The following is a 14631-nucleotide window of genomic DNA, read 5'->3' on the forward strand; positions in this document are numbered from 1 at the left end:
ATCGCAGCCACCGCCCGCGAGCGGAGGGAGGCCGGGTCTTCGTCGGACGTTCCCAGCCATCGGCCGAGGCTCCGGGTCGCAGCAGGACGGCCAGCCGGCCCCCGGGGTCCTCACCTGAAACCCCGCCCGCCGGCCGCTCGCGGAAACGCCTCCGCGCGGGGAATGCCCGTCTGTGCACCCGAGCCTGACCGCTCCCTGCGCCCCGCGCGGCGCCTCCCCCCGTCTCCCCCTGCCCCGGGCGCTCCCCGGCCGGGCTTCCCCCTGCGCCCCGGCCCCGGGACGGTCTCGGGGAGCCGCGGCGGGGCGCGCGCAGGTGCTGGGAGACTTCCGGGGCGCGGGGAGCGCGGTCGGGGCGGGCCGGGCGGGGAGCTCCTTCGCGGGCTGGCGGGGCCCGGGGAGGGGCCAGGCGGCGGTCACTCCTCCCGGGCCCCGGGGCGGCGGCGCTGGCGCTCGAGGAGGCTCTGGCGGGCCGGCGGGGCGCTCCGCAGCCATGAAGGGGCCCTGGGCCGTCCGTTGGCTGGTGAGTCCGCGGCCCTGGGGCGCACGGCGGGGGCGGCGCGTTGCGGGGTGGGGGGGGGCTCTCCGGGATCTGAGAGCCGCCCCCTCCCCGGGGATGGGGGACAAGGTGGGGCGGGGGGTGGGGGGTGTTCGGGATCGGTGCTGCGCGTCCGGCTCCGGGGCGGGGGGCTGTGCGCGCCGGGCCCGGGGACCGACCCCGGGGACCGACCCCGCGCGCTCCGCGGCCGCTCCGGGATTTGGGGCAGAGAGCGGCCTCCGGGCGGTGGGGGGCCTCGGGCTGGGGTTTCCCGAGCCGTTTCTGGCTCGGGAAAGTGATTTTGGGGCTGAATGCGCCTCTGGAGGCTTGTGACTTTCTTATCAGGGGACAGAAAAAGAAACTGGTTTTATTTCCCTTCCGGGAATCCCTCTCCTTGAGACTGTAAGTCACCGTCTCAGGTTTGTGTTCTCTTTCGTCTCGTTTCTTTTTGTCCTTCCTTTTCTTCTCGAAACCTGGCTGCGCTGGCGCCCCTGCCGCTTCTGTCTCTGCCCCCCGGGGCGGGAGGTGGGACCTGATCCCAGCGCGCCCTCACCCGGGCGCCCGACCTTGGCCTCGAATCCCGGGCAGCAGGGAGAGTCCCCAAGCTCAGAAGTGCCAGCCTGGTGGCCCGTCGAAGGGACTTGGGTCATTTGAGCTCCACGGGAGTCCACGGATTCTCGTCCTATCGGGACCCACCCAAGCTCCCAGCGCCGTGATGGGGCCGCTTATAAATGCCACCCCAGTCCAAGCTCACCGCGGGTGCGGGCCGCGGAAGATGCCTTCAGCTCCATTTCACAGATGGCGACATGGAGGCCAGAAAGCTCACGTAAATGCACCCGAGATCGCACAGCGCGTGTAAGGGGCAGAGCTGGGCCTGGATTTAGACCTAGGTCCAAAGCCCAGGTAACTTGTTGCTGAGACCTGGTTTCCAGACCACAGACCACACCAAAAGTTGAAAGGGAAGGGGCAGGGATGTCTGGAACCATCTTATGATATGGGGGGGGGGGGAGGGAGAAACCAACAACAACAACTCACTGGGCCTTTCGGAAGTAATGCGCAATATTTGGCTTCCTTTAGGAGCTCTCTTAGAGAAGGTGTAAGATTCAAAATTGATCTGTACAAATCAGACTACACTCTCTTCTTCCTATCCTTAACCACTGCTTTATCGCAGGGCCGGTTGCTTTTGCAAAATCTCTCCCAGTTCTTGGGACAGCAGCACTAGTGAGTGTAGCAAAGTTATCCAAACCCAGAAGGGCTTCGTTTTTTAACTTGTATACTATTGCATCTTTTCCAGAAGTTTTTGCTTTTCTGAAAGAATGCACACACAAATAATGTGTGTGTATACCTATTATGATGATATCTGTAATGTTACATATTTGTTTATTATAGTTACATATAATATATGGCCTAGCAGATTAAGAAGTTTCAGGTTTATTCAATAAAATTTGTAAGTGCAGACCAATAAAGAAAAAAATCTGGCACAACCCCATCACGTAGGCAATCGCCGTCTCTATTTTGTGGTGTGCGTTCTGTTTCGCCCCTCCAACGTGGCTCTTAAATTTAATTACACAGAATCCCGCCTCGTGCCCACTGCTCGCCCAAGAGCACACCTGTATTCTTCAAGATGTTTCCACGCTGTCTGTCGTGTCACCTCCTGTGTTTCCAGCAAATGCTGGCTTTTGTGCCTTTGCAGGTAGCAGTGCTGACTTACTAGTAACAAGAATGAGAAAATGGCGGGAGGAGTGGAACCCAGAAGCAGATGTTTAACCTTGGCAATGGGCTTGCCTCATGTATTCTTCCCCTCGGTGTTTTCCAGTCTTCAAGTCTCTGTTGCTGCCCGTGGTCCAGGGATGCGCCCACCTCTTACCTCCGCACGTCTCTCTCTCCCTTCTTGGAGCCTTCTCTCCTCCAGCTTCTCGCTGCTGTTCTGTGGCACCTACAAGAAATAAGTTTGAAATCCCCAGACAATTCACGAGTGTCTAAAGGAGACAGTAAAAGAGTCAGACCTCGTGTAGAAATGTGTCTGAGAAAGAGCTGTGGGGACATCTTGCTTGTTTCCTTCCTTTCTTCTTTTCTTTTCTTTTCTTTTCTGTTCTTTTTTTTTCTTTTTCTTTTTTCTTTTTTTTTAGCACGTGCCTCTGGTAGGTTTTATCTTGTACTGTTGAGGTCTGTGGTCAGGCAAGTACTAGGTACACAGTTTTTTCTACATTTCTTAGAGCAGTTGTCTTAAAATTATGGCCAAGAGAAAGGAGAGGGCATTTGAAAAGAAACCAGTGTATTTATAAGCGATCATATGGAAGATTTTTGGTGGAAGAATTAAGAACGATTGCTTAATTTATAATTTAGTCATTTTCCTTTAAACCAACCTAAGAAACATGAAATGAGTTGTAGTGTGTGTTTTTTTTTTAATTTTTAAATTTTCTTATTTTTTTATTTTAGAGAGAGAGAGTATGTGAGCAGGGGAGAGGGGTAAAGGGAGAGGCAGAGAGAGAGAGAGAGACAGAGAGAGAGGGAATCCCAAGCAGGCTCCCACGGCCAGCGTAGAGCCCACTGCAGGGCTCGATCTCACCAACTGTGAGATCATGACCTGAGCCCAAATCAAGAGTCAGACGCTTAATGCACTGAACCGCCAGGCATCCCTGTTTTATTTTTTTGACACAATGTGTTTTTTAATGGGTTTTACTTCTCTCACAATGGACTCAAACATTTTTAGAAAGAAATGAAATTACGAAATGTAATTTAAAACAATAACCACCGGGTTGTAAAAACACAGACTTCTAAACGATGGCAAGATTGGGAGGCAGAAATGAAATTGCTACACGGAGCCCATCAGGGCCCCAGTCTTAGCTCCAGTTAGATCAACAAGTGTCCCCTCCTCCCTCTCTGACACACAGTTACCACCCCTAGTGGCAAATCAGAGTTTAAAACTTTAGAAAACGAAATTTTAGTTCTTGCCCTAAGTTTAGAGGGGGAAAGGTAAAAAGAGTGAGAAGCAAAGAGGACCCAGGATTTGGATGTAAGTCTCTTTGGGACACTAGACAAGTAATTTATTTCTAAATAGCTCTTAGAATAGAACTGTCAGGATTTTGAAAAAATCTCTCAGAAGGCTAGCGAAGCCAGATGACTCCAGTTATTACAACTAGCAGTTAGAGAAAATAAACAACACTGAAGGGATGTCTAAAAACCTGAATAAGGAAATCCCCCAGTTGAAAACCCCTAGTGAATGAAGTGCCTTTTGGCAAATCATCTTGGTCCCAAAAGTCCCTCGTGAGCACATGTTTTGTAATAGGTACTAAAGACCGTTGCCTTAGGATGAAAAATCATAAAAGGGCATATTTAAAAAGTTGACCCATAAGATGAAAAGCAAGGCGAAACCAAATTTAGGACAGTGAATCTCTTTCTTCCTTTTAAGTCAGTAGAGAGAGAGAAATTGACTATATGATGTGAAACAAAAAGTAATTCTTGAGAAAATAAAGCCACATTTTTTTTTATTTTTTTTTCTTTAACATTTATTTATTTTTGAGACAGAGAGAGACAGAGCACGAACAGGGGAGGGGCAGAGAGAGAGGGAGACACAGAATCTGAAACAGGCTCCAGGCTCCGAGCTGTCAGCACAGAGCCCGACGCGGGGCTTGAACTCACGGACCGCGAGATCATGACCTGAGCCGGAGTCGGCCGCTTAACCGACCGAGCCACCCAGGTGCCCCATTTTTTCACCACCAAATACAAGCAGTTTTTATTTTATTTATGGCCTCTTGGTTTCAGCTACACTTGCACATAATTACATGTTTCCTCAGTGGTGTTTATAGTCTGCTTTCTGTCCCTTCTTGGGTACACAGTTTTTATCTTTTAATTTGTATTGGATGTGTTTACAGAGAGGGCATTTATTCAGTGCACTTGGATTTCTATAATGCTCATCACTTACTATTTTATTTATTACCTTGTAATAATCTCTTATTATAAAGAAAACATTTCTAATTGTACTGGGATCGATCTCTATACGTCTTATCACCAAAAAAATTATTTGTAAATCACTGTCAGGACCTTAGTGTATATAGTACTATATTCCTTTTGCTGTCTGTGTGTATCTTTTCCCAAATGTGGGGAAATGGCATTTAACTACCTCAAAAGTCCTTTTCATTTCCGGAAGGCCCTTGCTTTGAAAAAGAAAAACAAAATGCCTTTAGCTTCCTAACACCAGCTAAGTGTCTTCAGCTCAGTCCTGAACAGGAACAAAACTCAATGCACTTGCGCCCTTTTCTTTCCTTTGAAGTGAGATGGAAACCGTAAAGCTCTAATTAGGAAGAAACTGATCTGGTAGCATCGGTAACCCCACCTTCCCCCGAAGGAATGAGCTCCTTCTTGCCTTTGATCTGTTCCCTTCTTGTTCTGGAATGAACCTCTGTGCAAAGTACGATCTTTGCACCACCGCAGCCGTCTGTGGGCGTTTAGAAACAGCCATCTATGTTGGACAACTGGCCCGAGTTCCACCAGGTGTGAGGATGATAGTGAATTTAGCATGGACTTGGGCATTTGGAGCAAGACCAGCCTTATAAATGAGCAAATCAGACTACAGGTCAATGGGCAGACACGCTGAGCCCAGCAAGGCAAGCGCGCCTCCTGTGGGTTTTGTTAAACTGTGAGCTGGGATAAACTTGCAACATTGGAATAAACTTGGCCACGGAGTCATTAATGACAGGCTGTCCCCTGGTCAAGTCGTGCAAGATTCCAGATGTATTCACCTCTGTGCTCTGCGAGGCTGTAAAAATACAAGGTGTGGGAAACATGGACGCTTTTGATTTCTGAAGGCAGAGATCTTGGAAGAGAGAGACAAAGACAGACAGACAGAGAGAGAGAGAATATGTACTCAGAGCGTGTGGATTATGCTCTTGCCCCGTGCTGATGATTGAGCTTTGGTTTTTTGCCATCCTCACAAGGAATCCTTGATCAAAGTAGACTGTTTTTTCATATGGATGTCTTAGTAGATTTAGGCCACTGTCCCAGACTGGTTTTTTGTTGTTTTTCTTTTTTTGTCCACATGGGATTGACATACACAGTATATATGTATGTTAGTATGTATTTTCTTTTGACACAGAGAGAGGGTGCATGGGAGGGGCAGAGAGAGAGAGAGAGGAAGAAGGAATCTTAAGAAGGTTCCACACTCAGCATGGAGCCTGTTTCAGGGTTCGATCCCACGACGCTGGGATCATAACCTGAGCCGAAATCAAGAGTGGGAGGCTTAACTGATTGAGCCACCCAGGCGTCCCTGTAGGAACATATTTTTTTTTTAATTTTTTTTTCAACGTTTATTTATTTTTTTGGGGACAGAGAGAGACAGAGCATGAACGGGGGAGGGGCAGAGAGAGAGGGAGACACAGAATCGGAAACAGGCTCCAGGCTCCGAGCCATCAGCCCAGAGCCTGACGCGGGGCTCGAACTCACAGACCGCGAGATCGTGACCTGGCTGAAGTCGGACGCTTAACCGACTGCGCCACCCAGGCGCCCCTGGAACATATTTTTAATATTAGTTGCTACCTAAATGGTGGAGGATTTGGGTTTCTCTTGAAAAGTGGGAGACCTAGGCCCGCATGCCCTACTCTCCTCCCCATTGCCTGTTACGTACTCTTGTGCTCCCTCCTTGGCCCCCTGGGCGTTTAAGGACTCCAGGCTCTTGTTTAGAATTTTGTAGCCCTCCCATTATGTGTTTCCTCCATCAAAGGTGACTTCCCTTCCTTCGGGCCTATTTTTGGAAGGGTGATTGTTTCTCGGGGAGAAGTCAACTTCTGGTTTGCAAGGGCAGAACACAGGCTGTTGGTCTGTAAAGCTCTCAACTTGTCACTTGTAAACGTCATGGCTGGCTCCCCTCAGATCTTCCTCTAGGAGGACAGCCGTGGTGAACATCCACGGGACTGAGAACTTGCTGAAGGTGGCCATAGGGAGGGCCTCGTCCTCAGAGACTGATTCTTTAGGTCCGTGGCAGGACCCGCACGTTATTATTATTATTTTTTTAATGCATCACTACATGATTCTGATCTCCATCACAGTTTTGAAAACTGTTTTTCTAACTCTAGTCAAAATCTAATCCCAGGTAAAATTTTCTAGATTCCCTCACTGTATTTTGTTCATTGCTTGATCACTCAGAGATCTTGCCAGTCCCTTACCGCCCCCCCCCCCGCCCCCCCAACTGCCTCAACTCTTTCTCTCTCTCTTGGTCTTTTCAGAAGCTGGCCTTAAGAAAGAAAAGAGATTACACCTTTTGAAAGAGTAAGAAGGAGTGGAATCTTCACTTATCTCTTTCATGCAGAAAAATTTATTTTATTTCTCTGCCTCTCCATGTTTCAGTAATGTACCTATTGCAAAAGGACATTACTGTTGCCTGATTTTTTTTTTTTACCCAAATACATTAGAAATGCCTTTCATCATTGGAAATGGTGGACTGGCCACGGTGGACTGGCCATGGCCGAAGACGTCTTTCTCCTCCTTTGTTTTAAGTAACTAAACATCAAAAAAAGCAAGCAAGGAAACAGAATCATTTCTTGCTCCATTTATGTCCTCAGCAGCAGGGGACAGGGCGAAGTCCTGAAAAAGTTCACACTGTTTCGATGCACCTGTTACTCATTCTTGCCATTCGAAGGGCAGCCATTTTTCACCACCTCACAAACATTATTTTCCCGTTTGCTTTCAACTTCACTAAGAATAGAAAAAAAAAAAAGTTGTGTGTTTTGTTTTTTTTTTTCCACTTCCATTTCAGATCCTATTTCCTCTCTCAAGGGCAATTGATTTCTCTGGAGTAATCCAAAGGGCAGTCCCAGTGTCTTCCAGCAGCTTGCTTAATTCAGTCACTGAGACGTCACTCTCTCTGAAACTACCGTGTTAGACCTTGAGTGTTTGCAAGTCCGGGGAGCGTGTGGACAGCTTGCCACACTGCGGTGTGGTGCGTGGTGCGGGGCCCTGATCGATTTCCGGGTCTGGCCGTCCCCACCTCAGTTCTTGTATTGAGGGACGTGGTGGGCTGTGAAGGGTGATCCATCACTGATGCTGGGGACTAATGAATGTCCAGTTACTCTCTCAGTGTCTCGTCACCTGCTACAAGGAATAGACTCTCATGTAGCCCTGTTTCTGAGTCTCAAAGGGAGCCAGTGCAAAGATTCTAGTGGGGAGGGAGAGACTTGGGGTTCCTATTTGTGCATTGCAGACCCCCACCCCTGCAGGAGACCACAGACCCAGTGAGCATCGTGCCAGTGCTCAGAAACTCAGCACCCATGTCGGAGGAAAGGAGACGTAAACCCCACTTCTTCCCAAGTTGCAGACCAGGATGTGGAGTTTCGCCTCTTGTGCCAGCCAGAACCCCAGCCAGGAAGAAAACTTCCTGCCTCAGTTTTCTCAGACTTGGGACTGACTCTGGTTCTCAGAGAGTTCCTGCCAGACCCCCTCTTTCCACCCTCAATATGCATTTCCTTTGCAGATTCTTTGTTTCTTGTCAACAAGCGTCTGAAAACACACTGAGTTGTCTGTGTGCCTAAGTGGAGTAGAAGTAGTTAGGAAACCATTTTACAAACCTAAAACAGAGCCCAGGTTTAGGTCAGGAGTGCTGGGTTTTCCCTTGGCCCTTCCCAATCGTAGATTATTGGACAAGTCATTTCGTGTGTTCTGGGCACTATAAAATACGACAGCAGGGGGCGCCTGGGGGCTCAGTCAGTTAAGCGTCCAACTCTTGGTTTCCACTCACGTCATGATTTCACAGTTTGTAGGATCGAGCCCCACGTCCGACTCCACGCTGACAGCTTGGAGCCTGCTTGGGATTCTCTCTTCCTTTCTCTCTGCCCTCCCCTGACCCCCTCTCTCAATAAATAGAGAAACATAATAAAATAAAATAAAATAAAATAGTAAAGTAAAATAAAATAAAGTAAAATAAAATAAAATAGTAAAGTAAAATAAAGTAAAATAAAATAAAGTAAAATAAAATAAAATGAAATAAAATATAAATAAAAGACAGTGAGAATTCCTCATGCAAAGGTTTGTTGTAACTACCACGAGGAGATACATATTGTTGAACTTTGTACTGGGCCAGGCAAATGTCACACCGGAGCGGGGAAAACGGCCTTCCGAGGGACCAGAGCTCCCACTTCACATTTTCATGGATAATTCAGGAGAGAGAGAAACAAATATTCTGATTTGCAGAAAATACTAAAATCCAGGGGTGCCCGGGTGGCTCAGTCGGTTAAACGTCCAACTTCAGCTCAGGTCACGATCTCGAGTTTGGTGGGTTCAAGCCCCACATTGGGCTCAGGTCCTGGAGCCTGCTTTGGATTCTGTGTCCTCCTCTCTCTCTGCCCCTTCCCGACTCACACACTGTCTCTCTCTCTCTCCCTCTCTCTCTCTCTCACACACACACACACGTAAATAAACATTAAAAAAATTTTGTTTAATGTTAAAATCCTGTAGATAAGGAACGACTCCCGGAGATCCACTTTTTAAAGTCTGTCTTGCAGCTGAACAGGTGTTTGTGGCCCCTCTCTGCTCTGACATTCCAGGGGTCCATGAGGTTGCTGTGTCTACGGTTATGGTGGCCATAGAATCCCGCTGTGGCTTGCTAGTCAAAGTGCTAATGACTCGTGTGGCTCGGGAGACGTGATCTTCACTTATTTTTTAACAGCTAGTTGTTAGTGATGATTTCGCTGAGGACCCTAGGCTCTTCCCTACTTTGACAGGTCTGAGTGCCACCTGCCCAGAAAGCCACCCGTTGGCTCTTCCCCACATTTCCACCCACTCACTGCGCAAACATCTTATTTGGTGGCCTTCCCAGACCACGCTTTCTCAAAGAGCACCGCCCCGCCCCTCAAAGTCTCCACACCCCCTAAGCTTTCTTTATTGCTTTACATAGCACTTACCCCTCCCTGGCATAGTATGTATTTCTCTGTGGGTATTCACGTCGTATCCTTGCATGGGATGCTGAATTGTATGTGCCAACGTGACTGGACCACAGAGCTCAGATATCTGCTCACATGTTATTCTGGGTGTTTTGATGACAGTGTATTTGTGGTGTTGTGTTTGTTTTTTGTTGTTGCCACTGTTTAACAAGATTAGCATTTAAAGTGGTAGACTTTGGGGTGCCCGGGTGGCTCACTCAGTTAAGCATCTGACTCAGCTCAGGTCATGAGGTCATGATCTCATGGTCTGTGAGCTTGAGCCCTGTGTTGGGCCTGTGCTGACAGCTCAGAGCCTGGAGCCTGCTTCGGATTCTGTGTCTCCCTCTCTCTCTGCTCCCCCCGCCCCGCTCATGCTCTGTCTCTCTTTCTCTCTCTCTCAAAATAAATGAACATTAACAGAATTAAAAAAAAAAAAACAAAGTGGTAAACTTTGAGTAAAGGAGATTTTCTTCCCCCATGTGGGTGGGCCTCATCCAATCAGTTGAAGGCCTTAACAGCACAGAGACTGCAGACCTCGAGGAAGAAGAAATTCTGCCTCCAGACTTGAACTGGAGTCAGCTCTTCCTGACTTCCCATCAGATTTTGGACTTGCCAAGCCTCTCTCTCTCTCTCTCTCTCTCTCTCTCCCACACACAAACACACACACACCCTCTCTCTCTCGGAGTCCTATTTCTCTGGAGAACCCTGACTAACACAGCTCACTTACATATAATCTGTATGAGAATAGAGTCTTTACGTGTTCACTGCTCTGTTCCAGGCACCTGTCTGGCACATAGTAGGTACCCAACAAAGTATTTGCTCAGTTAATTAATGGATTAATGGATTAGAGAATATTCCCAGCAGAATACACAACTGAGGTTCTCTGACTGTCTCATCTTTAGGATGATGGAGACATAAAACTCTTTTTCTTTTTCATTGTTTCCCATTTGGTTATCATCTGACTTAGTTTCTTCACATTTCAGACCTTTAATTTAACCCATTTTCGGGCCTTTTCAGCTTTTCTGCAAACATTTTTTTTTTTTTTTGAGCATTCAGATCATTTAGTTCTTTGTGGGTTTCCTGCCTTGTCACAGTCCAAATGCCTCAGTTCCTGCCCGGACAGTTTGGGTTAAATCTTTGCATACTGCAAACTTGAGTTAATGCAACCATCAAAAAGGAAATACAAGCTGTATGGAGCACGGGGCACTGCCTACATCACATTTTGTACCAGTCACTGCTTGCCCTTTAGATCAGCTTTCTTTTTCTTATTTAACTTGAGTCTCCGAGGCTCACTTGAGCTCAACTCTGTGAAGCAGATGCGATCAGACATGAAATGAGGTTGGGCCTGATGTCTGTGCTCGTGGCCAGTGATAGTCGTGTCTTTCCATGTTCTACCCTGGGTTTTACATGTCTCAATGTCTTGATGGATTTGGGACAGTGGATTTTGATTTCCAATGAAAAATTTCAAAACTGGGGCATCTGGGCGGCTCAGTCGGTTGAGCGTCTGACTCTTGGTTTGGGCCCAGGTCATGATCTCACAGTTTCATGGGTTCGAGCCCCACGTTGGGCTCTGTGCTGGCAGCACGGAGCCTGCTTGGGATTCTCTCTCTCCCTCTCTCTGTCTCTCTCTGCCCCTCCGCTGCTCGTGCGCTGTCTCTTTCTCTCAAAATAGATAAATAAACTTAAAAAAAAACTGTGAAACAAAAACAACGTGAGTTAGAAAGTACATTGGTTTTAGACAGCTCTAGAAAGTCGACTAGACGCACGGTTCTCCAGAAATTGCATTCGTATCACAACCCGTGAGTGTAAGGTGTGAGCACTTATCGCCTAAACCAAGAATGACTCGTGGACCCGCTCGTAACGCTGTCTCAGCAATACTGGATGGAATTAGAATACCAAGGAGGATGGGGCCCCCTGGGCCTAGGAGACCCCCACGCACACAGGATTGGGTATCAGCTCTCAGCACTTTTCACTTGTCAATTTGGGCTGACTCAGTCCCCATCAGTCTCTTCAGAGTTTAAATATGTACCATTTTCTTCAGTTTCTGGTGGGAAACCTGAGTTGAAAGAGGAGAGCGAGTGTTACTCACTGTGACCTCCGTCTTCACAGCCGTGGAGGTGCCTGACGACGGGAAGGAATTTGGGGTGCTTACATCCAGTCTTGCGTTACCGGTTGCAAACAGCACTCCCTGGTAACTTCCGGCAGTGGGGAGATTTTTACACTGGCTCGAGACTTTGTAGGTGCTGGCGACGCCTGGGATGGCTACTATGTTTAATCCCTGACCGTCATATAGAACAGCCAGACGGTTTTGGAATAAGGATCCTAAAAATTTGGAAAATTTTCATTGGAAAGCCCTTCCCATCTCAGCAGTCAACACTTTGCTATGCTTACCGTCACGTTATTTTTCCCAGGACGCCCAATTCAGTTACTATGCATTAGCTTTTGATTCTCTGATCTAGAAGAGGGACTGATATTAACCGGATGACAGGATAACCCACAGATAAAGTAAGAAGTGGGCAACAGTCACCCGGAAAAGAGAGTTGGATGCTAATAAAGATCTTTTGTTCCAAGTTGCACATTTTGGCTTAGAAAAAGCTCATAGAGGGGCGCCTGGGTGGCGCAGTCGGTTAAGCGTCCGACTTCAGCCAGGTCACGATCTCGCGGTCCGTGAGTTCGAGCCCCGCGTCGGGCTCTGGGCTGATGGCTCAGAGCCTGGAGCCTGTTTCCGATTCTGTGTCTCCCTCTCTCTCTGCCCCTCCCCCGTTCATGCTCTGTCTCTCTCTGTCCCAAAAATAAATAAACGTTGAAAAAAAAAATTAAAAAAAAAAAAAAAAAAAAAAAGAAAAAGCTCATAGATTCAAAAGTCTTTTAAAAAACCAAGAGGCATCCCGGGGCGCCTGGGTGGCTCAGTTGGTTAAGCGTCAACTCTTGATTTCGGCTCAGGTCACAATCTCAGAGTTCGTTGAGTTCAAGCCCTGCATCAGGTTCAGCGCCGACAGTGTGGAGACTGCTTGGGATTCTCTCTCCCTCTCTCTTTGCCTCCCCTGCTCACTCTCTGTCTCTCACAGAATAAATAAACTTAAAAAAAATTAAAAAGTAAGAGGCATGCCAATATAAAGTGTAAAACATCCCCAAATTATTAATGCACCACAAACAACCTGCCTGCAAATCTGTTTTTGGACACTTAATACTCATTGTCTATTACAATCAATGTTACTTTGTATTCTTGGAACCTGGCGTATAGTAGGTGCTCAAGGAACGTCTGTGGGATTGAAGAGGCAGTGAAGCCAGCGTATTTAGGCATTATTCCTCTGATCTGGATACCAGTTCTTTACGCAGAAGTGTTCACATAGAAAGCATATGTGTAGGCTATAGCCTGTAGTAAGTGCCCCTGTCTCTTGGGTGCAGGGAAAGAACGCCACCGTGAAAGGCATTTGGAGACTCAGACAAGTCCTACCTTTTGCTGGCGAGAGACCCCGGTCAAGTGAGATATTTTCTTGATATTTTGGTGCCATTCGCCCTCTTGGAAGAAGACCGAATTTTAGAAATGCATTTTTAAGCACAACCGTCCCAGGAGGAAAAGAGGGCCACCTCATCTCCTGTAAGGTCCCGTGGTATCCTGTGACCTGAAGGGGACACAGGCTTTGGTGACATGGGGGGAGGGGCTAGAAGGGAAGACGTAGGAACTTGTGTGCAGGGGCTTATACGTGAAGAACACTTAGTTCTGTTGACTCAGAAGGTGCCGGTATTATTACTATGCCGTAAAGTAGAAAAAATAATATGTGCCATGAAAACGGTGAAAAATGACCTTAAAAAAAAGTCTTCGGAATTCAGAGTTTAAATTTTTTGGATGCTTAGCAATAGAATTCACATATTCCACCTAAAAGAAGGAATTATTTATATTTATGGTTAGAGACACCAAAAATACTTAGGCAGTCAGAGAAAGGAACCAACCAGAGATTATGTCCAAATGCTTCCGTACATTTTGGGGGGCTCGTTTTTCCAAGGAAGTCTGGTGTGTAACCGACTAAGATAAATTTGACACCGATATCACTTAAACCGATGGACTTTTATCTCCAGAAGAAGGGAACTGAAAATAGATTAAAGACTGGTTCTCCACTAAAAGAAGTTCATTTTTTTTTTCTGAACAAAGGTGAAGAAAATCCCATCGGATTCATTGTATGGTTGGACAACCAGACAAGACTTCATCAAAACTGTTTGTTCTGTGGTTAGGTATAAAAAGAGAAGAAATAGAACTTGTTATAAACTAAATGCCAGGTTTGGGAGAAGCTATCACTTCTTATCCTCCTAATAACTCTCCAAGACACAAAGTGCTGTCGTCACCTACGAGTCAGGAAATTGAGGGTCAGGGTGGTTTTATAAATTGCCTGAAGCCACCCTGTTGGTAGAAAAGCCGGGATTCACACCGCAATCAGTCATTTTGAAATTTACTGGTTTTCGTACGTCACGACGTCCCTCACTAGAGCTGTGTGACAATAACCATAATGGTAATTAAGAAAACAGTAGCAATACAATTTACTGGGCCCCTATTTCTTATGTGCCAGAAATCGCGTGAAGAGTTTTAAGGGCGTATTCCGTTTAATTATCACAACAAACTCATGAAAAGGACATCATTTCCACTCTATAGATAACGCAATGGAGACTGGGAGCATTTGAGGGACTTTACCCACAGTGATGGGGCCGGTAACTGGGGGGCCAGGGTTCACTTGAGCCCAGAATCCTGGCTCCTATCATCCCCGATGCCATTAATAGAGTAGTTTGGATTGTCACACAACCAGTGTGCTCCTTTTCCGGAGGTGAGTCAGCAGAAGGAGGCAGCCCCACGTGGATTTTGCCTGTACGACACCAAATGTAACCATTCGGGGCAGGTCACCCCTGTTTACCACGTTGCCTGGTTGACAAGTCAGTGTTTGCTCATGCTTTCCTTTTTCAGATACTTACCTCTGTTGCCGGATCACTGTTCAGAGGCGACAATGCTCAGGTCACCGATGCCAACTCCAAGGTGTTGAAATTGAGTAAGAACGCTACCGAAGGGGAGCCTGGATGCAAGGAAGGTCTGCATCGTGGGAGCAAGTTCTGCTGTCTGCCATGCCCTCCTGGTACGTGACCCAAAACATCCAGCCGTTAGCTGGAAAGTCAGGGTGAGGCGTAGCACGGAGTAATAAT

At 47.3% G+C, this 14631-nt stretch overlaps 1 protein-coding gene across 1 annotated transcript in view; it reads left to right on the plus strand.

The window, feature by feature from the left end:
- The first annotated feature begins 411 nt into the window (after positions 1-411).
- Positions 412-14631, plus strand: part of FAS (Fas cell surface death receptor) — a 28157-nt gene continuing 13937 nt past the window's right edge. Inside the window, exons 1-2 of the mRNA XM_047088704.1 lie at positions 412-520; positions 14399-14564. Of these exons, the coding sequence (XP_046944660.1) occupies positions 491-520; positions 14399-14564 (196 nt within the window). The 5' untranslated portion in view covers positions 412-490. The remainder of the gene's footprint in view (positions 521-14398; positions 14565-14631) is intronic.

This window comes from Lynx rufus, unplaced genomic scaffold, assembly GCF_022079265.1.
Source record: "Lynx rufus isolate CCGP_SWC_20201006 ecotype Redwood Valley unplaced genomic scaffold, mLynRuf1.p SCAF_25, whole genome shotgun sequence".
NCBI lineage: Eukaryota > Metazoa > Chordata > Mammalia > Carnivora > Felidae > Lynx > Lynx rufus.